The following is a 23,200-nucleotide window of genomic DNA, read 5'->3' on the forward strand; positions in this document are numbered from 1 at the left end:
CTGTCAGATATTTCAATAACCAGCATTTTTCCAGCGATATCAAATTAAGGTCGACTAAGGTCTTTTTCTATTATCTTTTTTAAATATAATGTTCCTTTGCCTTTAAAAAAATTCACGAATCAGAATCCAAATATAAAAGCAGTTAGTCAATAGACCTGCAATGGTCGGCTACAATTTCAAATATATTCATATCCCATTACGTCACAAATCTGGCACACGTTGCATGATATTATCGATCGACCTATATTTAAAGGTAGATATGTCTTATGAAGGATTTGAGTCCGACGAGGAAACTCTAACTTGTGCCATATGTAATCAGTTATTAAGGGAACCCAAACTTCTTCCTTGCCTACATTCAATCTGCGCTTTGTGTACAGGCTCAATATTCAATGGATATCGAAAAAACATATATTGCCCGATATGTAGCGAGGAGTGTTTTGTGACCGATTGTGAAAGTCTACCATTGAATTACTGGTTAAAGAATGTAATTGCTACGATCAATATTACAAAATTTTCCGAGGGAAAATTGTGTTCTTTTTGTGAATTTCTGGATGAGAGAAATGAAGCAATAGCAAAATGTTTGACTTGTGGTGACCTTTTGTGCAAACTATGCTGGGAACATCGTCACACGTACACCACCCAAACCAGGGATCATCAAGTAGTTTCTATAGAGGACATTAAAAGTGGGAAATATTACGAGGAAATTAGATTACAGCAGAATATAATGTGTCCTGACCACAAGAAAGAGTTCTTCAGGTATTATTGCAACACCTGTAATGAATTAGCGTGTAAAGACTGTATGGTCCTGCAGCATGCAAAACATGACTTCATTACTCCAAAAGAGGCCAGGACACAGACTGAAAAGGATTTAGAATCAACATTTAGTGAAGTTAATGAAAAACTGTTTTCACTAAAAAGTCAATATTCTGAGATGAGTAAAACCTCCAAAGAAATCAAAGAAAACGAAAAAATTTTAAGAATAAAAATTGAAACAACCTGTAACAGTATGATAAATAAGATAACAGCCCGAAGGCGATCTTTAGAGAGGGAGTTGACAAAAGCATTCAAGCCCACTAAATCAATCATAGAAAGAGAAAGTGAAAGTATTGAAAACAGAGCTAATAGTTTGGAAAATAGCGTTACATTTTGCAAAAATCTACTAAAATATGGAACAGATCTTGAAATTCTTTCACTCCAAAGAGTGATAAAAGATAGGTTATCGAAAATTTCTTTAACGAAAGATTATCCTCCCGTCCAAGACTGTATGGACGTGATGCCGAGCTTGGTTGCTTCTTGGAATGGACCAAACATGGAACTGATTTACGATACTAAAATATCAAAAGAGAAACCGGATTTTTCTAAATCTAACAGTGAATGTACAAAAGACAAAATGGAAAATGAAATAAGGAATATTTCTCAGATAACAAAAATTTCCTTCAACGAAACCTCGGATAAAGGAACTCAGTGTGATTTAATGCAAACTACCATGGAAAGTGATTTTCTTGAACGCACTTTTCTGAAATACCGTTCCTTGTTAGTACATAACAATTATCAACGACCAAAACTTACAAGTATTGCTTGGATTGATGGCGAGTCTTTTGTTGCCGTTGACCAGCATAATGGAACGATTCAATCTTGTCCATTGTCAGGTGGAAGTGGGATAATGGGGTTATTGACAAACTGCGTTGCAGTTACAGTTACCAGTTGGTGTATTGCTGTCAAAACCAGTTCTTCTGCAATTGAATTGCTTGACCACAATTTGTCTTACAAATATACAATTGGTAGTGCCTCTGTTGTCTCAGCATGTTCGCCACGTTCTCACTTTCTTGCATTGATTTCAAGATCTAGGATAACAATTGTTAAATCAGAAAGTGAGCAAATCCAATGTATAAAATTTACCGATAAATGTGGAAATTCACTGAAACTTGGACAGCCTCGATTTGCTTGCCTTCTTTCTGATGGCAAGTTTGCAATATCTGATTGGGAAAAAGACTTTGTTTACTTATTTGATGAAACTGGTCAGGTTTCTCGTGAAGAGTTTTGTTACCCAGGAGCTATTACCTCCGATACGAATGACCATATATACATAGCAGACTTTTACGAACACATTATCAACGTGATCGATTTTAAAGGATCAACGAGAAGAACAATACATCTGTCTCCTCACTTGTCCCACCCAAGGAGCATATCTATAAACATTGACAATAAACTTGCGGTTGCATTTGAAAATCAAGTCGCATTGTTTCAACTGAAAGCTATAAGTTCTCACCATGAAGAAGAAACACGGGACAATCAATCATGCTGAGAGTTTCAATTTAATTTCATTTTCAAAAATAAAGATAAATGATGAAAAATGAAATTCATATGAAGCAGAATTTGTCCAAAATCTTGTACGTGAAAAGAAGAGAACACTTGCTGTGGCGTTCAACTCGACATTTAGATATATCGACGACGTATTGTCAATTAACAATGGCTATTTCCATTCTTATGTCGATACGATATATCCTGGTGAACTTGAGATAAAAGATACCACAGAGTCTGACACATCTGTTTCATATTTGGATATTTTACTTGAAAAAGACGTTAATGGTAATCTAACAACCAAGCTTTATGATAAACGTGATGACTTTAACTTTCAATCGTCAACTTCCCTTACTTATGCAGCAATATACCTTCATCACCTGCATACGAGGTATATATCTCTCAGTTGATTCGATACGCAAGAGCATGCTCTACGTATGTACAATTTCTAAAACGAGGTAAATTATTGACAAATAAGTTGATGAAACAAGAATATCAGATGTCTCGTTTAAAGTCATCATTTCCTAAGTTCTATGGTCGATACAATAACCTTGTCAGCAATTACAATTTATCATTAAGTGATATGCTGACTGACGTTTTTCATACTAATTGTTAGGCCATTATTTACACACTGAATTGTCGGCGGATTTTTCCGTTATTTCCCGATCATGACAAGGAGCACACGGCGGATGTGACCGGTCGACAGAGGATGCTCACTCCTCCATGGCACCTGATCCCACCTCTGATGTTTGGAGGTCCGTGTTTGCTCTGCTCCTATTTTGTATTGTATAATGGACTTTTGATCTTGAATACTGTTCGTTATCTCCATATATTTCATTGATTGAAATATGAAAAATTGGTGATCTAGTGTCAAAACTTGGTGTATATAATCTATCAAAGTTGTTTTAAGTAATAAACTAGCAACTGACATTTTTGGATATTTAAAGTCCAAGGGTATAAGTGAAGAAGAAATGTGTTAATTGTTTTCTCAGATAGTTTCAGCACCTGTTAATTTAAGAAACTTGATAACTAGATTACACAGATTAAGAACTAAAGTAAAATCAGAGAGCTTAGTAAATGAACTTTTAAATGCCCTGACGGAAAAACCTCAAATAACGTAATTGAAGTCTTTGAAAGTGTAACAAAGTCACCTGCACATGACAACGTATGAAACACGAAAAAACATACAGTGTAAAAAAAAAAATGAGTTAGGAAAGACAGATAAAATCCTTTTAAAAAATTAAAACGAAAAGTCAAATAAAAGAAAACAAGAGGTCCTTGGACTACAACGCTCGTCTGAGTGACTTTGGCCCTATTTTTCTTTATCAGCTGATTTATTTTATTTCCCTCTTTAATTTCACAAAACAATTTGACTACATATTCCAAAATCTAGCCTTAAGAAAGTTTTAGCTATTGTGGCCTCACCCTACCCTCATGTTCTGAACAAACTTGAATCTACATTATCTTTTGATGCTTCAAAATAAATATGACTAATCATTGCTTTGCTCTTCTTGAGGAGATTTTTTAAAGATTTTTTCCTGTACATTCCCAAGTAAAAGTTTGATCTCCTCTTGTGGCCACGACCTACCACGGGGTTATGATATGAACTTGAATCCGTACTATCTGAGGATGTTTCTATATTTAATGGAAAAGGTGAAAATAACGAAAAGTGATCAATCTAAAAAAATCTACAAACAACAAAAAATCTGTGAAAAGGGCATAAAACACGGACCCCCCGGAAATTCCAGAGGAGGGATAAACTGCCTAGGAGAAGTAAGCATTTCCTGTAAACCAATCACACCCTCGTGAGCCCTATGTATTGATCAGGTAGGCAAAATTATTCGTATCAAAATTTAGTATAAAATACAAAGGCTTAACACATCAGCCAAAATACGACCCAATGATGGATTATATTTGCTGATATTAAAATAGAGATTGTCGAAACATCAAGGTTTATCAGTAGATTGCGTCGGTTTAAAAATGAAGCGTACTCAGAGCATGCTCTTGAGTATTGAATAAGTTGGGAGACGTAGACACCATATGCAGGCGTCGGTTTAAAAAATTAAGCGTACTCAGAGCATGCTCTTGAGTATCGAATTAATAAGTTGGGAAGCGTAGACACCATATGCAGGTGATAGCGGAATATAAGGTCGACAGGTCGACATCAAATTGCATAATATCCATCACAACAAAGGTCGACAGGTCGACAGTTGACACCCAATTGGGATACTATTTTCACTTAAAACAAAGGTCGACAAGTCAACAGTTGATACCCGTTCGGTTTCCTTTATAGCTCAGAACAAAAGTTGACGAGTCAAAAGTTGACTCCCTCTAGGTATTCCTGTTACCCTCATAACATCCTCTCGAATTAATCAGCTTTGTCTTGCGCAAACAAACACATGACATTAGGGTTAGTAAAACCACTGGATTGATTGATTCCACCTAGATTAGGGTTAGTCCTCGAACACACCTGAGAGATTACGATTAATTCTCGAACCCTCCCGAGAGTTTAGGGTTAGTCCTCGAACCCATCGGAAAGATTGGGGTTAGTCCTCGAACCCACCTGAGAGATTAGGGTTAGTCCTCGAACTCACCCGAGAGATTAGGTTAGTGCTCAAACCCACTTGAGATAATGATCCTTCGACCTGTCAACCCGTCGACCTGTCAACCCGTCTACATTTTTTCTTGAATACATTCTTGCACAGACCTGTCAAGCAAACACTCTGTCGACCTGTCAACCCGTCGACCTTTCTTCTTGAATACATTCTTGTATGGACCTGTCAAGCAAACAATCTGTCAACTTGTCGACCTGTCAACCCGTCGACCTGTCTTCATGAATACATGTAGACCTGTCAAGCAAACAATCTGTCAATCTGTCGACCTGTCAACCTGTCGACTCGTCTACCTGTCAACTTGTCAACCAAACATTCTGTCAACCGGTCGACTTGTCATCTTGTCCACCTGTCCACCTGTCTACATGTCCACAATTTTACCAAAAGATTCTTACGCTACATAGAATTTCTCCAAATTTCCTCATAATCTTTAGCATTGTACATTAATTCTTCAGCCTTTTGGCGTATGAAAATATTTACTTGTACTACTTATCTATATATCCTAGTTGAGCCTTTGTTCTTGAGAAGATTTTTAAAGATTTATCCCTGTATATTCCTATGTAAACGTCTAATCTCTTTAGTGGTCCTACCCTCGGGGGATCATTGGAAAAAAATTAAATCAACAGTATGCCTTGAAGCTTTGGCAAAAGAATGTGGTTTTTTGAGAAGAAGAATTTAAAAGATGTCAGTATATTTTCACTTATTCTTAATTATCTCCCTTTGAAAGAGGGCGTGGTCCTTCATTTGAACAAAATTTAATCCCCTCTACACAAGGATGTTCTGTGCCAAGTTTGATTGAAATTGGTCCGATGTTTCTTGAGAAGAAAAAAATTTGAACAACAACAACAATAACTCTTGAGCCTTTGGCTCATGTGAGGTAAAAAAGATTACTAAAACTTAAAGATCATAAAGCAAGGTTTCAGTATCTTAAAGAATTTTTTTTAAAGAAAGAAAACTACAGAAAAGGTTAAAACTGCAATGTTGCATAAAGAACATGTACACAGGATGAAATATTCAAGGGAATAATTCTGATGAAACTCTATACTGCATAGTACACAAGCGTGTTATGAATAACAGTTCTCTTTTGCATTCCCCATGGAAAAGCAGACAAAATTTGGAAAACTTACAAAATATTCCTCCTTAGTGTTGAGTATAAAAATGTACATATGCTTTTGTGAAAAGAAATGTGTAATAAATCTCCAAATACTACTTTAGTCACGTTTAAAGAAATACTTACTGACATTTCAGATTTGTGTGAAATATGTCTAGAAGATAATGTTATTTTATATGGGCACAAGGTTTTGTATGATTATAGAAATTCCATGTCGGGATAGGGCAAAAAAACATATAAATATCTTTTACAGTAGTGCTGATAGAATACAGAAAAGAGAAAAAGAAAAATGAATTAAAGTATATCAACTCAAAAAGATGATATGTTTAAAGATTTGGATTAGAAAATGAATATTACACAAATTTCGATAGATATTGTTAACGGAAAAAAGAAAAAAAAACTACAATTAATTCATATAGGGAAACATATTCAATATTATTTTTTCGCGGTTGAATTTGCATTTTTCCACAAGAAACATGTTTGATACTTTTTCCATGGAGCAAACAATTATGTACAAAAGGCAAATTTACAATTGTGTAAATCAAAAATTGTTAGCTCAATGAAAAATTTTGATTTCAAAACTTGTCTTCTTTGGCGAAGAACAAACATGTACTAGATACGAATCGTGTTTATGAATTGCTTTTGAATTATTTTATAGATAAAATGAGATTGAGAAATAGATAGCATTGCAGTGCAGGTAGCACAAAACTTATTCCCGTCTTTCATAAATTGTCAAATTCTGCCATGAAAGATCACTTCCTGGAGGGTTATTTTAGAAGCTTACACCAGATTTTATCGGGAAAACTGGGATGCCATGCATTAAACTCCCAGAGCAGACATTTGGGATGTTAGATTTTTTTAATAAGGTATATGCAGATTTAATACTGAATAAACAGAGAAGTACTAGCTAGTGAAATCATATAAAGTTTAGGATAATGATACTATCTTTTTTATTTCAGTTGTCCAGAAAGGAATGATGAAAATAAGAGTTCACACACTTCAGACCGTATACTAGTAGTATTTTAATCAAAAATAAATTAAAAGCTATCGTATTAACTGGAAATAAACATTTTTGTTTGTAAATTTGTCTTCAAGCATTTTGCAAAGCATAAAAAATGCATACTACAATAGATTTTGTCTATTTAATTTAAAAAAATGATAATAATAATCGACAACCTTTATTTCAAGCTGTAAAAAATGTTAACTAAAAATTTTATCACAATTTTTTTAAATTTTTTTTTAACCAAATATATATATATATTTTTTTTGGAAATGGTTTTGAAGGCTCTTAAATATAAAGTATGTTTTTTTAAATCAAGACCCGTGGGAAAACAAAAGTAATGGGTTCATATCAATATTGAACTTAGGTATAAACTCCCAATAAATGCACCAAATCAGAAATATTGCATAAGGAATGAAACCTCATCCAGTACATTAATTACGATGCTTTATATTGAATAAACTTACTTGGCTTAAAAAACAGTAACCGTGTTTTTTAACATTAAAAATAGTTTCAGATCAATAAAAACCACTAACTCCACTTCTGAATTATCTGAAATCGTTTATTTTAATATAAGTCTGAATATTAATTACAACAAGACAGCTAGAATCGAAAGGAACGAGAATCAGGAATTTATTTCCAATTTCTTTACAAAGAAACAAGAACAAGTGTTCCGATTTCATACAAAATATATATGAAATATTGGAGATAACGAACAGTATTCGAGCTCAAAGTCCATTAAACATTACAAAATAGGAGCAGAGCAAACATGGACCTCTAAGACATCAGAGGTAGGATCAGGTGCCATGGAGGAGTGAGCATCTTCTGCCGACCGGTCACACCCGCCATGTGCTCCTTGTCATGATCGGGAAATAACGGAAAATCCGTCGACAATTCAGTGTGTAAATAATGGCCTAACAATTAGTATCACTCAGCATTTGACTTAATGATAGATTGTATTTGCTGACTAGGTCATGGTATCGACCATAGAACTTATGAAATGACTTTAAACGAGACAGCTGATATTCTTGTTTCATCAACTTGTTTGTCAATAATTTACCTCGTTTTAGAAATTGTTCATACGTAAAGCATTCTCTGGCGTATCGAATTTACTGAGAGATATAAACTCCGTATGCAGGTGATACGGGTATATTGCTGCATAGGTAAGGGAAGTTGACGATTGAAAAGTTAAAGTCATCACGTTTATCATAAAGCTTGGTTGTTAGATTACCATTAATGTCTTTTTCTAATAAAATGTCCAAATATGAAACAGATGTGTCGGACTCTGTGGTATCTTTTATCTCCAGCTCACCGGGATATATCGTGTCGACATAAGAATGGAAATAATCATTGTTAATTGACAATACGTCGTCGATATATCTAAATGTCAATGCATGTCGAGTTGAAGGCCACAGCAGGTGTTCTTTTCTCGAAAAAGATTTTGAACAAATTCTGCCTAATATGAATACAAAAATAGGTCTGCTAATAACGGGGGCACAATTGGTACCCATTGGAATTCCAATAGATTGTTGGAAGACCTGGTCTCCAAAAACCAGATAGATATTGTCAATCAGAAACTCTAGCATCTTTTTAATGTCAACTTCAGAATACTTGTGTGTACAATCAGATTGTTTTTTGACAAAGTAATTTTGCAAATGACCAAAGATAAGGTAAGTAAATTTACGAGTTCCATTTTTATTGAAAAAGCAGCTGTCGACGATATCAAAAAGTCTGGACTTTAATTTATTGTGGGGAATAGTTGTATATAAAGTTGAAAAGTCGTAAGTTTTTATTTTGTTAATTTTGGTAAAATTTTGTAATTTCAAATGTTCCAAAAGTTCCTTTGAATTTTTTCGTATCCACATCTGATTTAAACCACTTCTCTAATATTTTGTTGCACAGTACTCTTGAAGTTTCTCCTTCATTACTGTTAATATCTTAGTGAGGAGTAAAGAAAGAGGCTTGGTAGAACATTTACTGGAACCCGCTATCTATCTTTGTAAGAATTTTTATGAAGTTTTGGAATCCATTATAGATATGGTAATTCAAATTCATTTTGGTTATTGGGAATATTAAAAATATTCAAAACTGACATATGATTTTGTAGAATTTCCTCCTTAGAGAGGGAGCTATGGGTATAAGTTGGATTACCACTTGTAGAAATAAATCCCAGTTCCTCTAAAATACAATTTATATAATGAGCCTCACAAACAAAGACAATTTTGTTATCTGCTTTGTCAGCAGGGTTCAGTACGTACTGATCGTATAATCTATCTAATTCTTTTTTTCACTTCTGAATTATTGAATACAGAAGGATAGATGGTTTTCATACTGCCCCTCAATCGTTTAATGCGAGATTTTAATATATATATATATGATACATTTAATCCATTCTGAAAAAGTGTCAAGGTCTTCTTTTTCATGTCTGATCCAACTCTTGGCGTAATACTCTACAGAACCATAATATTTATGAAATTACGATGAAAGTTAAAGGATTGGGGTTCCCTATATTTAGGACCTTTTAAAATTACTGATCTAAGGTCATCATTATTAACTATATTTACGTCACTATATGATCTCTCTTTCCAACGTTGAACCTCTTTATTTTAAAATCAAAAATGACCATTATCTGAACCTCTGTAATTTCAGATTTATTTCATTTCTATTACATTTTTAAAGAATTTTTTTCCTGTTTTCCTTTTATTTGTTTTCTCTCCTTTGCATTTTCCTCTCAATTAAAATTTATCTATATTAGAATTACTGTAAAAAACAGAATTATTTTCTGTCCATAAGTATATTATATTTTCTTTAATGAGAGTTAATGTGCTCCACTGAGGTAACTTCGGATTATTTTTATTAGGCTTAAAAGGATTCTTTATCTTAATTTTTTTTTAAATATGCTCTAGGAAAGCTTCTTTTTATTTACTGACCAAGTCATGCACGCCATTTCTGTTTTTCCTGTCGAGTGTTCGACAGATCAGTAAATATAAATATTTTTCCCTGACCATCTCCAGGATTAGACTGGATACTAATAAGTTAAAAACAATAATCAAAACTGATGTAAATTCACTAATTATTACAGCAGAATTATCCTCACATGCTTCTTAACCTCATAAAGCTTTGATAACACTTTATAGTATATTGTTGATTAGACAAAAGTATGACGTATTTTCCTGTCATTTTGTATTATTTGTAGCTAAAATCATACTTGGTAATGAAGGAACTTGAATTTTGCGAGATATTATCTACCGGTGCATGTGTAAATCGATGCATCCTTGTGGGGCCTATATATTTAATATACAATAAGAGTAATTACATGATATATACAAGCAGTACACATATATCACTAAAATGACCATTCATCGACCATTCAGTAAAATTTTCTTTACTTGGTCAAGAATTTTATATGTTGTAGATCACCAGTTTTTCGCGACATCTTTTTTTTTCGCGATAAAGGTATTTGGTATTTATAAGCGAGACAACTTTTTTTAAGAATTCTGGTTTTTGTTTTATATAATCTGTGTAAATGGAATTATGCGCGAGATTGAGACTTTCGCGACAGACCTTCTCTTGTAATTGCCCAAAAATAAAGTTTATGCGAATAATAAGTGATATACAGTTGTATAATACAAATTATATAGTGTCAAAGATATTAGACAAGGTTGGTCCTTTTTTCTTACAAAGGTTTTTGTTATGTGTTCTCTCCACCCATCTTTTCATTTGCACCTCTAAATACACACAAATTTGTTAATAAAAAATTATTATCATAATTTATTCTATGTTTTCCTTTCCTCGCTTGCCTTTTTTTCCGTTTGTTTTAATTCTTCTCTCCTTGCCATCTTTCGTTCGATTAAACATTTCTTTATGTTAATTTTTTTTTGTATCATTTCTCATACGTAAATTCCGAGAACCATTTTCCTTATATAAATTGTAAAAAAATAAATGGAATTGCTCAACACAATGTTTATCATAATGTGTGATCATTATCCAGTCTTTATGTTTTAGATCAAGAAATTTCCCCCTGGTATACTCAGAAGAGGATTATTGTAATTGAATTAGCCAAGTCATGCATGCCGTTTCTGATCCTCTTGCTGAGTTTTCCATGGATATGTAAATATGAACAATTATTTATCTTCGTCCTTCTACTGGACTTGATTATACCTAATAGTATGTGTTATCAAAACGGATCTAAATTCAATGTCACTACTGCAGTTCATGAGAGGTATGTCTTAGATAGTTTTCCATTTTTTTATACCATTGTTACTAAGGTTCTTATTTTAAAGGAACTTGAATTTGTAAGATATTATCTTCAAGTCTGTGTTTAATTTGAAACATCTTTGTAATCCCTAACAGGCATGTTATTTAAAAGTTTAAAGTGTTTTCTGATTAAGTTACACTACAAAACTGCTGAATGTTTGAAACATATACATGCAATATTTCAATGCATTCTTTAATTCAGTGCTACATCTATAATGCAGTAGTTAAAATTTTCTTTATCAGGAAAAGATTGACTTGATGTTTTTGATATATTAAACAAGAAAGCATTCTTAATTGGCTTTTAGACTCCCGGTATCTATCACGAGAAAATAAATATCTTTATAAAGCAGAGCATTAGATGTTCTACATGTAAATGTCTTTTCATTTTTCCTCCTTTTAATTTATAGACTTACCTTCACTGAAGAGAAAGATATGGATTTTTAAAACTTGAAATACGGGTAAAGTTTGTTTTGATTTTTTTTTTTATTTACAATGTACTCAAGGAATTACACACAAGTTTTAAATCTTGGATAGTCTTCTCCCAATACATTTTTTTTGTAATTGTCATACAACACAATTATCATTTTTAGATTTTACTCAGAATATCACTCGATTTTTATCATTAAAGAATATCAAATATAATGATTCTGACAAGGTAAAATTTGAAAAGAGTACAAATAATATATACATACAGACAAAAAAAATTGAAAATTTTTCGATTTTTGTCTGAATACAATAGTATCCAATGACAAGGATATGATTTATTTACATAGAGGACTTCTTGGTTTCTGTATGCACACTTTCTTTAGATAAGCCTGACAGTGGAAAGCTACTGAGGTCACCAGGCTAGGCTATGCTTTACTCTGCTATCACAGCTGCCCTCCTACCCATGGTTTTTGCTCTCTCCCCCGTGGGACAGGAATTCGTGGGAAAATGTCTCTACTATCAAACCACCCTTAATCCATTGCCCTTTACTGACAAGTAAGGTTTTTTTTTCGTTATATAACAGCCATTTTTAAACTATATTTAATTTATGGGTCATAATTTTTGCAATCGCTTATAAAATACATTGTGTATATTAGGATAGACAATTAGACGAAACTTCCATTATTCCATAGCATGATTTAATTCATGCGCTATGTACTATTAAAAGCAGATTTTTCTTTTAATTCTTTTAATCACTTGCCGGAAAATATATTTCTGATTTCCAATAAAGGAATACATACTTTATAAATGATTATCAATTTTTATGTTATTATTCAAAAAATGTAAAAACTTAAATGTCATCAATGTTTCTTTTTTTTCTGATGTGTTGAATATTTGTAAATACTGATTTTAGATAAAAATATAACAAGTATTAGTTCAATATCTTGGCAACCAGGGAATTCGTTCGTTAGTTTTACGTTATTGAGGTCAGAGCTGTACATCATTGTTTGTGATTCTCTACAAGTTTAAGTTTAGTTTTGGAGATATGTTTAAAGATAAACTTAACTTTTTGACTATGCATTGCGTCAGGAAAGTTAAATTACACAAAATGACCTTTAAGTTGACCCCTTCTTTGTGTTGTTTTATTGAAGAATTTTGTATAATCATTTATTATTATTCCTATTATATTGATTTATTACATATCACAGTAGTGCAAATAATGTTAGAAGATATTCTGCTTCTTGTTTGGAATAGTCTAAGAAGGAAGTGACCATAACCTCTGTAATAGTATAAAGTCATAAATGTAAAAATATTTATCCTCCTTCGTTCAAAATTAATTGAATAATTTTAAATTGACAGAATCTCATCACTGAGTGTATACTTACCTGTGATTTGTGGATATTTGCACTTTTTTTATAGAAGAATTCAAACATTTCCAAATTCCTTTAATGCTTAACTTTTGAGACCTTAATTGTAAGACAGTCAATGGTTTTTATAGTTCAGTGCAGACTATTCTAAAGTATCAAATGGTTCACGCAAAGAGCTAGATAAACAAAAAAAACTTGAAAAATGCAATATGATTAATACTTTTGACCCGAGGAGAAGTATTTCCCGTCATCTCGATACTAACAATCCTCAAAGTACTTACTGACAATGTAAAAGGTGAAGGTAACGAACAGTAATAAAAGGAATCATGAACAGGGCAAAAACACGGACCTCTGGAAACACCAGACGCCATGCTACCCTTCGTTAAAGCCAAAGAGCTACATAAATCCACGATTCATCAAAAGACATAGCATTACATATTTTCTGCAAAAGAAATATCCAGATATTGTTAAATCATATGTATACCATATCACTTTTCATTGATGAAAAGCAATTAAATTATTTAATAAGGTTATAAATTATATATTTTCTTTTACTCACAGTAAAAAGAATTGTTCTTTACTGTGGGAAAGCTTTCGTGATGCCATTGCCTTCCAGTCTCCCTGTCACGTGGACAGGCAGAGGTTTGCTGGGTTCTGTAATGAGAGTCAACACCACGTGCCAAGTAACAAGGTAAGACCTACTTACTTACTTACTTATAGTTTTCTGCATATTGTGTTTAGAAGAAATTCAGTTCTCTAGACAGCCTTGTGTTATAAAACATTATTCTACAAATTTATTTCAATAATTCAAAGAAACAAGATGTGTTTGTGAAACACTGATGCCCCCGTATGGCAACTTATAGCAAAGGTTAAACTTTCTCAAATGCAAATCAAATATGTTGGTACCCAAAGTAAGGTCTTGTCTGGAGGAATAAACCTGTGAAATATGAAAGCTCTAGCAGCAACCATTGAATAGATATGGAAAAGGTTAAAAGTTTTTTTCCAAAGGTATGTCAAATATCAAGGTCAAGGTCAAATGGTCAAAATTAATGATCCCCAAGGAAAGGCCTACTCCTAAGATTTACACAGGTGAAATATGAAAGCCGAAGCACCAATCATTCAAAAGTTATGACCAAGATTAAAGTTTTCCAAAAATAGGTCAAACTCCAAGGTCAAAGGGCCAGAGTTGTTGGTGTTCAAAGAAAGGTCTTGTCACAAGGATTATATATGTGAAATATGAAAGCCCTAGCTCCAACCGTTCAAAAGTTATGGCCAAGGTCAAAGTTTTCCAAAAGTAGGTCAAACTCCAAGGTCAAAGGGTCAAAGTTGTTGGTATCCGAAGGAAGGCATTGACATAAGGATTACACATGTGAAATATGAAAGCCATAGCACCAATTGTTTAAAAGTTATGACCAAGGTTAAAGTTTGGTAAAATTTTGCAAAACTGGGTCAAACTCCAAGGTCAAGGTCAGAAGGTCAAATATGGTAGTACCCAAGGTCTTGTCACAAGGAATACACATGTGAAATATGAAAGCCATAGCTCCAAAAGTTATGGGCAAGGTTAAAGTTTTTGTGGACAAACAGACAAACAAACAGATAAACAGACAGACAGACGGACGGACAGGGCAAAAACTATATACACCCCCCCCGAATCTTCGATACGGGGGCATATAAACTACATTCATAGAAATTCATTATTCATCAACGAAACAAATCCAAAAGAAAATTTAATAACCCGTCATTTGCCAGTTTGGTAAGGAAAACTATGCACCTATAATTTGAAATCACTACATTTGACATGCAGAGTTTTTTATAGTTCGTTTTCTGGGAACATGTATACGAAACAGTGATGAGGTACACCAACAGAGGGAAACGAGCGTTCTCCATCTCCGACACACTCACAGGTATACATAGATTCTGTCTGGCAAACATTTAATATTCCATTCCACCATATTTCAAATTGAAATCAACACCCTGCATATCCTACAGATATTTTCAAACTGTTGCTTCCAATTTTTTCAATTATTAACAAATCTTACATTGCCTTGATGTTGAGCATCTAAAACGAAATCCTCTCAAGTGTTCTTGTTCTTCTTCTTTCAGCTAAAGTCCCGCTGTACACGTCATTACCGATGATGTAAAAATAGTTGAAAATGACGACTTAAAAGCAATCATTTTAAAAGGTCCTAAATACAGGGAGCCCGATCTTTCATTTGACGACAGAACTTCATTTTTATTATAAAGTCTGTCGAAGATTATGCCAGACGTTGGACTAAGTAAAAATTTGAAGATCTGAACACTTTGTCAAAATCAAATGTTTTAGAAATACATGAAAAATCGCATTAAAAAGTTATAAGACAATATCCAAACCATCTATCCTGCCGTTTTCACTATGTCGGAGATGACAAAAGAATTAGAAAGACTATACTAACGATATATTATGGTTCCAGCACACAAGGCTTGTTACAATATCGTCTTTGTTTGTAAGGTTTATCATTGTAACTGTATTTTAATAGAACTTGGTTTTAATTCTACGTCTGGAAATCTAGCTACACTCACAGTGTTTTCTAATAAGGAAATCCTTCAAAATCACATTTCAGTCTTTAATACTTTTAACATTTCAATCAACCAAGTGAGTTCAATCTACCCTACTTATACTGGATTCTAAACTTCATAAAAATCCTTACAATGAGAAAAATGAAGATAACGAACAGATCTCAAAAAAAAATCTACAAACAATACTAATCTGTGAACAGGGCATAAAATACGGACCTCCGGAAACCCAAGGGTGGGATCAGGTGCCTAGGAGAAATAAACATCCCCTGTTGACCGGTCAAAACCGCCGAGAGCTGTATATATTGATCAGGTAGACGGAACATTCCGCAATCAAATTTAGTATAAAAACAAATGCCTAACAAAAAAATTGATATGAAACAATTCAGTCGTGATACGACCCAATGATACAGATAGGTTATATTTGCTAACAAGATCATTATAAGACCATAGAATTTACGATATGTGACTTTAAACGAGGTTGGGTAGTGATATGTTTCATACCAATTGTTATACTATTGTTTTTGTTCTGAAATTGATTCTGTTTACCTGATAAACCGTTTACCTGATAGATATAGAAGGCTCACGGAGGGTATGAGCGGTCGACAAGGGATGTTTACTCCTTGGCATTTGATCACAATTCGTATTGTTTATAGGATTGTGAGATTGTTTACTGTTTTTTATCTCAACCTTTTTATTGTGCCGTTTAAGGATGTATTCTACTAAGATAACTTGAATTAAAGTTTTCAATTTTAGTACTTTTTTATGTATTCATAATTTGAAAGAAAATACTAAAGAGAAAAAATATGAATTAGTGAGCATATTTTTGAGATATAAGGCCCTAGTATTGTGGGAAACTAGACTTCTTGGGATATTTCATAGACAATGAATGATTTCTCTCTCTGAAAAATTCATGATCTGGAATTAAACATTCATGCGCGGATCTAGAGGGGGTTGGGATAGGTCGGGGGAATTTGCAGAGTTATTAAAAGTATATACTGAAGCAAATAAAAAATTATTTTGGACCCCCCTAGAAAACGTTGACGCCCCATAACCACCACGAAATAGGTGTTTTTCACGTTTTGGAAATGGATTTTACTGGGGGGGGGGTGTTTTTTTTCTTTCTTCATAGTTTTTGAGAAGACTATGAAAACCACAAAGATACAAAATGTGAATATATAACAAGGGTTAATGGGCAAAATATATTATTCTTATTTTGATGGATAAAAACAGAGAAATCCCGTAAATTTGGCTGATACCTGAGAGTAGTCAGCAGAAAACATCCTTAATGTATCTACAATAGTGTTATCCTTTACGATGTCTGATTATGTACTATTTCAACTTATAGGAAGTAGTGGCTGTTAAACTCCGCTTGTTTGCATAATAAATTCCTATCTGTTATGTAGTAGATTAAATTAATCCTGATGAATGGATAATAGTGACCACATTTTGTAACGCTCATCAACTTCATAGTGCAATACGAATTCAGTTAACCATTAAAATCATAAAGTAAGATCACAATGAAAATTTACAAACACTGTTTAAAAGCTTTAGTTATTATTTATTGTACCCACTTCAAGCACGTGACAGAGATACATGTATTTAACTACTAACAGGAAATATAATTGATTGAAATTCTCTAATTAGGTTTCCTTGGTGACACAAAGTTTTGCGGAAGTAACAGTTCCTCTGATGGAGTAGAACAGGACCGCAGTAAATGTCCTGGATACGAACAGACACCGACATGTCCCTGGCCCACAGAAGCTGCTTTCTGGGCAACTGCCTCAGAATATGTATAATACATAATGCATTTTATAATATCTTCATTTACATGTAGATTAATAGCTGTTTTCTTATTTTCTTTTTTAATGATTATAGATATCTTGATAAAAATGATTCACAAAGAAAATACATGTAGTGAGAAAAAAATTCTTTCATAAATAATATGTATAAATGAAAAGAGAATAATTTAGATGCTTTCTAATTTAATATGATAGATCAAATAAAGGATAGTTTATATAAATGATGTGAAATCTAGATACGGGTACCTGTTCTTTGTTTCAGTACTCAAAATCAGCCCAAGGGGAGGTGGAAATTATGCTGGATGCTACCTCAGACCCCCTTTTTACGAACGAGTCGTGAGTTTTATCACAATTCTTTTCTCATACTGAAATTTAATCTTGGTCTGCATCATCCTTTTTAATGTTTACTGCAGTATTGCGAAGCCTTTCCTGGACCAACCGTAATATGAATTTTGTGAGTTTTCACCTAAGTATACAATGCCGATATTTTAAACAAATCGGTGGGTATTTTAAGTGGTGTTTTGAGATATAAAAAGCCTATTTCAATACCTGTATGTGACGCCTTTTGGTTGTAGATTTTTAACAATGCCGATATGAAAAATTATTTAATCAATGGTTACTTTTTGGAAGCTGTAGATGACGATTTTGAGTAGTAAATACTTTATTTTCTGGAAACTGTTTGTGACGTTTTGTGCCGTAGAACTATATGTTTTGGTAACTGTCTGTGATGTTCTGAGTTGTAGAAATATATGTTCCATTATTAGTACTTGTTTAGTAACCGGTTTTTCTCAATCTCTCGTTCCTTATTTTTTTTTTTCAAGAGACACAAGGCTTTCCGAGCACTGGTAATGGGACCTGTTTCTCCCATTATACAAACATGGACTTGCTGTAAGCGCTTTCGAGCGCTAGCAACAAGTACGTTATTCCGTTTTACTAATACGCATACCAGCTCGAATTCACAGTAGGGCATTCTAGGAAAAGACGCCATGTCAGTTTCGTATTATCATCTAAAAGTACACATTATACAGAGTGGCGTGTGTTGTTGTCTAACCTGTACAAAAAAAGCACCAATAACTAAGACCTATTTTGTCAAGACTGTAGACACAAGTGGTTTCTAAAATCCAGGGCCATGAATTTCACAATTTTGGAAGAGGCACCCTTGCTCATCATAACCATTATAACCGTGCATTTAGTTTATCATGCATTTTCACTATGTGATCAACAGAACTTACCCTAACACCAGAACCCCTTACCCAGGGGCTATGAATTTCACAATTTTGGATGAGGCACCCTTGCTCATCATAGTAGTTTGTATATTAAATATACAGGGGGAGAAAACAAGCTTTTTAAAGAATGCATGCATTTTCAATATTGTCATGTTGTAAATTTTGAATTTACCGGGTGGCAGTAAATACAAAATTTACAACATGACAACTGCCACCCGGTAAATTCAAAATTTACAACATGACAATATTATGATCGATAGATCCCCGCACTAACATCAGAACCCTAAACCAGGGACCATAAACTTCACAATTTTGGTAGAGGGCTCAATGCTTTTTACAATCATACAAACGGTTTAACTACTTGATGTCTAGGAGTAAAGAAGATTTTCAAAGATTGCATTAATTTTGATGGTTGCCCCACACTTCAGGTCCAATGGGGGGGGGGGGGGGCGGGGGGGATGAAATTCAAAATTTTTGTTCCCTTTGCCCATAGATGCCATATGCGAGAAATTGACTGAAATTGGTTCAGCTGTTCCAGAGAAGAAGCTAAAAATGTTCAAATGTTAACACATGACGCACGACGACGGACAAATAGATAGCAACAGGTCACATCTGAGTGACTAAGATGACCTAAAAAATTAACATCCGATGATGTAAAGTATTTCCAAGCTTGCCGGAAATGCTCAAGAAGATGCGATTGCTACGAAACATCAATATTGAATTTACACTGAATGAAATATTGCTTTAACCACAGTAATTCTATTGCCGACGTGAAGCCCACTCGAGTTTTACTTATCTGAATTGAAAACCTTTAACCACCCCCATCCACCCCCATCCCCACCCCCGTGCAGCACTGTCTTCCTATTAATAATTAATCGATTCAGCAAAATAAACCACTGCCTCTACAGCACTTATTTACCTATCTTTGTAAAAGATAAGCTTGTGCATGTTAGGTTCACTTTGAAACCTGCGGAGTTAAGCAGCCAGTCAGAATCATAACATGTTATGAACACGGGAAAAAAAACAACTGCGCCGAAGTGGTGAAACACAGTTGATAATGGGAGAAACTATATTTTTACAAAACTGTCTGTAATGTTCTGCGGTGTACTAGTATATATTTTTCTGTGAAACTGGAGTTAAGTTGAAGATACTTTATTTCGACAAAACTGCCTGTTGCATTTTGAATTGTAGATATACCGGTATTACTTTTTGGAGGTATGTGTTGAGTTGCAGATGCTCTATTTTATAGAAATTGTCGTTTTAATTTGTACATGTAGATGCCTAAATTTTCAAAAATTGTATTTGGGTTCATTTAAAAAAAAAAACTGTAGATGACTTTTTTTAGTTGTAGGTCATTATAAAGTGTTCATAGAGAGCTGTAGATACATGGTATTTTGATAAATTTACAGATACTTGTTCGATGACAGGTGCTTGAGGATAGAAAAGACCCCCCACCACCACCTCTATATAGAACCCGGGTCTTTTCTAATTTTTTGACGAAATTATCTTTAGTAATATATCTGGGATCTTATATACCAACAATTCGAAAATAACCTAAAACAAACATTTTGTAAAAATTCTTTTCCCTCTCTACAACGGTGTATATATAGGGAAGGATTTTTTACAAAATGTTTATTTCAGGTAGTTTTTCGAATTGGTGTTAAGGACAAGATCACAAATATGTTATTGAAAGTTTTTTTTAAGTCGAAAAGTCCCGAGTTCTATATCGGAGAAGGGCGTGTTGTCCTGTCCTCAAGCGCCTGTGTGTTAGATGGTAGTTGTTGCGAACTTGTTGCTGCGTTTATATTGTTTAAGTTTATTCATATTTGGGCAATGTTTTGTAAATAAGCAACATTGCCAAAATGAGCTGTAATTGTCTAATTCAATACGTCAAAATTTAGCAACATATCCAGATTTTTAGCAAAAAATATCAAAGGAAAACTTTAACTTGAAAAATACATTTTTGAAACAAAATGTAAGTTATGAGAAAAAAAATTGTCAGTTAAGTCCTAAATTAATTCTGAAATGCCTATCCGTAAATAGATTGTAAATTGCCGATCATGATTCAGCAACGATGTGGAATTGGTACTTTTCTAGGACTGTTACTTTATGTAGGAACTTAAAATCATTTCGTAAATACAATGCATCTTACGACAGGTTCTTCATTCAGGAGATATATCGATGGTGTTTTATGTTGTAGGTATTTTATTCGATTTGAGTTGCCCAATCTTAAGGACCCAAGGGTGACTGCTGCTCGAATTCTCTTAGCCCATAATTCTGCCTTGCCTCCGAGGTGATTATTTCGATGATTTCGGCACCAATGAGGAGTATTTCTTTCATAAACGCAAGCTGATTGTTTTACATTTTAAAACAGTATATGAGTTTATTATCCTAATTATCGAGTCTTGTTTTGGTCAAGTGTTCTTCAACAGTTATTTCGACTTTATACAAATATCAAATGTTTTCTGATGTATTAGATGTTATTCATCAACCTTTATGAATAAGGTAAAATATACATTTTTTTTAAATGCATACCCATCATTAACGAATTTGATTTTATAGAGAAACTTGTTCGGGGCAATCGGTGGAATTTCTAAGAAGAAAATTATCTGACAATGGTGTCACAAATGTAACCTGTAAAATTAATCCAAGGTTAGTCGTCATAGTACATGTATATTTAAGGAATCACTGTCTAGTTAGTAGAGTATGCCAGGGCATCAACGATAGTTGGAAACGTGGGATAATTTGCATAACGGGCAAAGCCCGTTATGCATAAATTATCCCACGTTTCCAACTATCGTTGATGTCCCTGGCATACTCTACTAATTAGACAGTGATTCCTTATATTTCCATTTCATTTTGAAATAAAATTGTAAATTTAGATTTTAAAAATGTAGACTAACAGATTTAAATTACACGAGGCCTCACATGTCAATTTTAATAGACCCCGCCCACTGACGTCAAACACAAAGACAGCCGCACGAGAATTACATGCATATTAGGCCTCCTTAGAGTCAGACACAAAGACAGCCGCACGAGAATTACATGCATATTATGCCCTCTTAGCTACTGACCTTTCGCTTGGCAAAATTTGCATTCCGTTAGAATGATCAAGAAATCAACTCTCCTAACTTTCAAAGAGTTACCACAGAGAAAACAAAAAGAAATGGAAATATATAATATTAAATCCCCGACTGTTTATTGATTGTTCAGTAAATTACATTTAATTTTTTCAGCTCCCTGAAGTTTCAGCTGTGTTCAGAGAATCCGGTTTTGCCGTTTTGCTCTCTAGATTGTGATCCTAATGGTGCCCCACTCATGTACCACCAACAAGTGTTCATTATATGCTGGTTATTGGTTACAGTAACCATTAGTACGCTTTTGTATTAAATAAAATATGTCATTCGGATGAAGTTAATTTAGGTATTATTGTGGTAGATTTTAGTCAATTTTTAAGTCATTCATTTTCATTGTCAACCAAATCCATCCATCAACTATATATATAATTATGCACATGTATTTAGTAAGAAAATTCTGAGATGTTCTTCTATGTCACAATCCCGAGTCATCGCTCCTTCTTTTACATTTTCAGAGGCAAGCAAAAACTTTATTTTTGTATATAATTGGTGTGGTTCTGTAGATGTATAATAAGGTTTTGAAATTCCTATCGCTGTTCCAGGGATATGTTGTTCAAAATTCATTGGAACAAACATTTTAAGTTGTGGCATGAAATGTGAAAATAGTGAGCAGTAACCAAGCTCAGAAACCCAATTAAATATTACAAACTAAGAACAGAGCGAACATGGATCTCTGAATAATCAGAGTTGGGATCAGGTGGCATGGACGAGTAGGCACCCCTTGTCGACCGTTTACACTCGATACAAGCCCTTGTTCCGGTGAAGTTAACGAAGTAATCAACGGACAAAACAGTATGAGAATAATTAAAAACCTCATCAACATTCGACCTCATTATAGGTCCTATTTGCAAACAAGGTCATTGTATAAACCAGATTGTTCTTTTCATGTAGATTTTTCTTGGGGGAAAAATCATATGAATTAAAAAATCAAAAGCTAATAAAGGGGACACAATTTGTACCCATGGAAATTCAAACAGACTTCAGAACGATCTGGTCTGGAAAGACTACGTATTTATCATAAATGAGGAACAATATCTTTTTAATATCAACTTTAGAGTTCTTGTTTGTAGAATCAGAATGATTTTTTACAAAGTAATTATGTAGATGACGAATCACAGAAAATTTCCGAGTTCAATTAATATTTTAAATTTTTACCTGAAGAAGCAGAGTCTATGATTTCAAAAAATTCAATCTTTAATTTATTTTAAAGAATGAGTGTATAAATTATTGTGAGGAAAAGGTAAATAAATCAATGAATAGTCATAATTTTTTTATGCTTTGATTTTAAAATTTGAGATTTCAAGCTTTTGAATTTGTTTAAATATTGCGATTTTAAATTTTCTATTTTAAAAAGAATTATTGGATTTTTATAGTATCCACTACTTCTAGAAAATGTTTTACATGTAGC

At 33.5% G+C, this 23,200-nt stretch overlaps 2 protein-coding genes across 2 annotated transcripts; both read left to right on the forward strand.

Moving 5' to 3' along the window:
* Positions 1 to 259: 259 nt before the first annotated feature.
* Positions 260 to 2,305, forward strand: LOC133197677 (E3 ubiquitin-protein ligase TRIM56-like). The gene has a single exon (XM_061333814.1). It carries the CDS (start codon positions 260 to 262, stop codon positions 2,303 to 2,305), a length of 2,046 nt encoding a protein of 681 aa, XP_061189798.1.
* A 9,381-nt stretch (positions 2,306 to 11,686) lies between these two features.
* Positions 11,687 to 22,073, forward strand: LOC133179754 (ADP-ribosyl cyclase/cyclic ADP-ribose hydrolase-like). Its single transcript, XM_061314450.1, has 9 exons — positions 11,687 to 11,739; positions 12,091 to 12,262; positions 13,636 to 13,765; positions 14,891 to 14,978; positions 17,275 to 17,420; positions 17,692 to 17,765; positions 20,856 to 20,948; positions 21,218 to 21,307; positions 21,892 to 22,073. Exons 2-9 carry the CDS (start codon positions 12,135 to 12,137, stop codon positions 22,043 to 22,045), a joined length of 903 nt encoding a protein of 300 aa, XP_061170434.1. The 5' UTR covers positions 11,687 to 11,739; positions 12,091 to 12,134; the 3' UTR covers positions 22,046 to 22,073.
* Positions 22,074 to 23,200: the final 1,127 nt, after the last annotated feature.

The sequence above is a fragment of the Saccostrea echinata genome, unplaced genomic scaffold (genome assembly GCF_033153115.1).
Source record: "Saccostrea echinata isolate AGI-Se365-2 ecotype Australia unplaced genomic scaffold, CSIRO_AGI_Sech_v1 ptg000001l, whole genome shotgun sequence".
NCBI classification, from domain to species: Eukaryota; Metazoa; Mollusca; class Bivalvia; order Ostreida; family Ostreidae; genus Saccostrea; species Saccostrea echinata.

Bases quoted from the DNA above. Each gene is read 5' to 3' on its own strand.
- LOC133179754 (XM_061314450.1), top strand. From the start codon at position 12,135: ATGCTTTACTCTGCTATCACAGCTGCCCTCCTACCCATGGTTTTTGCT. The intron at 14,979-17,274 runs GTATACATAGAT...TTCTCTAATTAG, and splicing joins CATCTCCGACACACTCACAG to GTTTCCTTGGTGACACAAAG. The intron at 20,949-21,217 runs GTGATTATTTCG...TTGATTTTATAG, and splicing joins AATTCTGCCTTGCCTCCGAG to AGAAACTTGTTCGGGGCAAT.
- LOC133197677 (XM_061333814.1), top strand. From the start codon at position 260: ATGTCTTATGAAGGATTTGAGTCCGACGAGGAAACTCTAACTTGTGCC.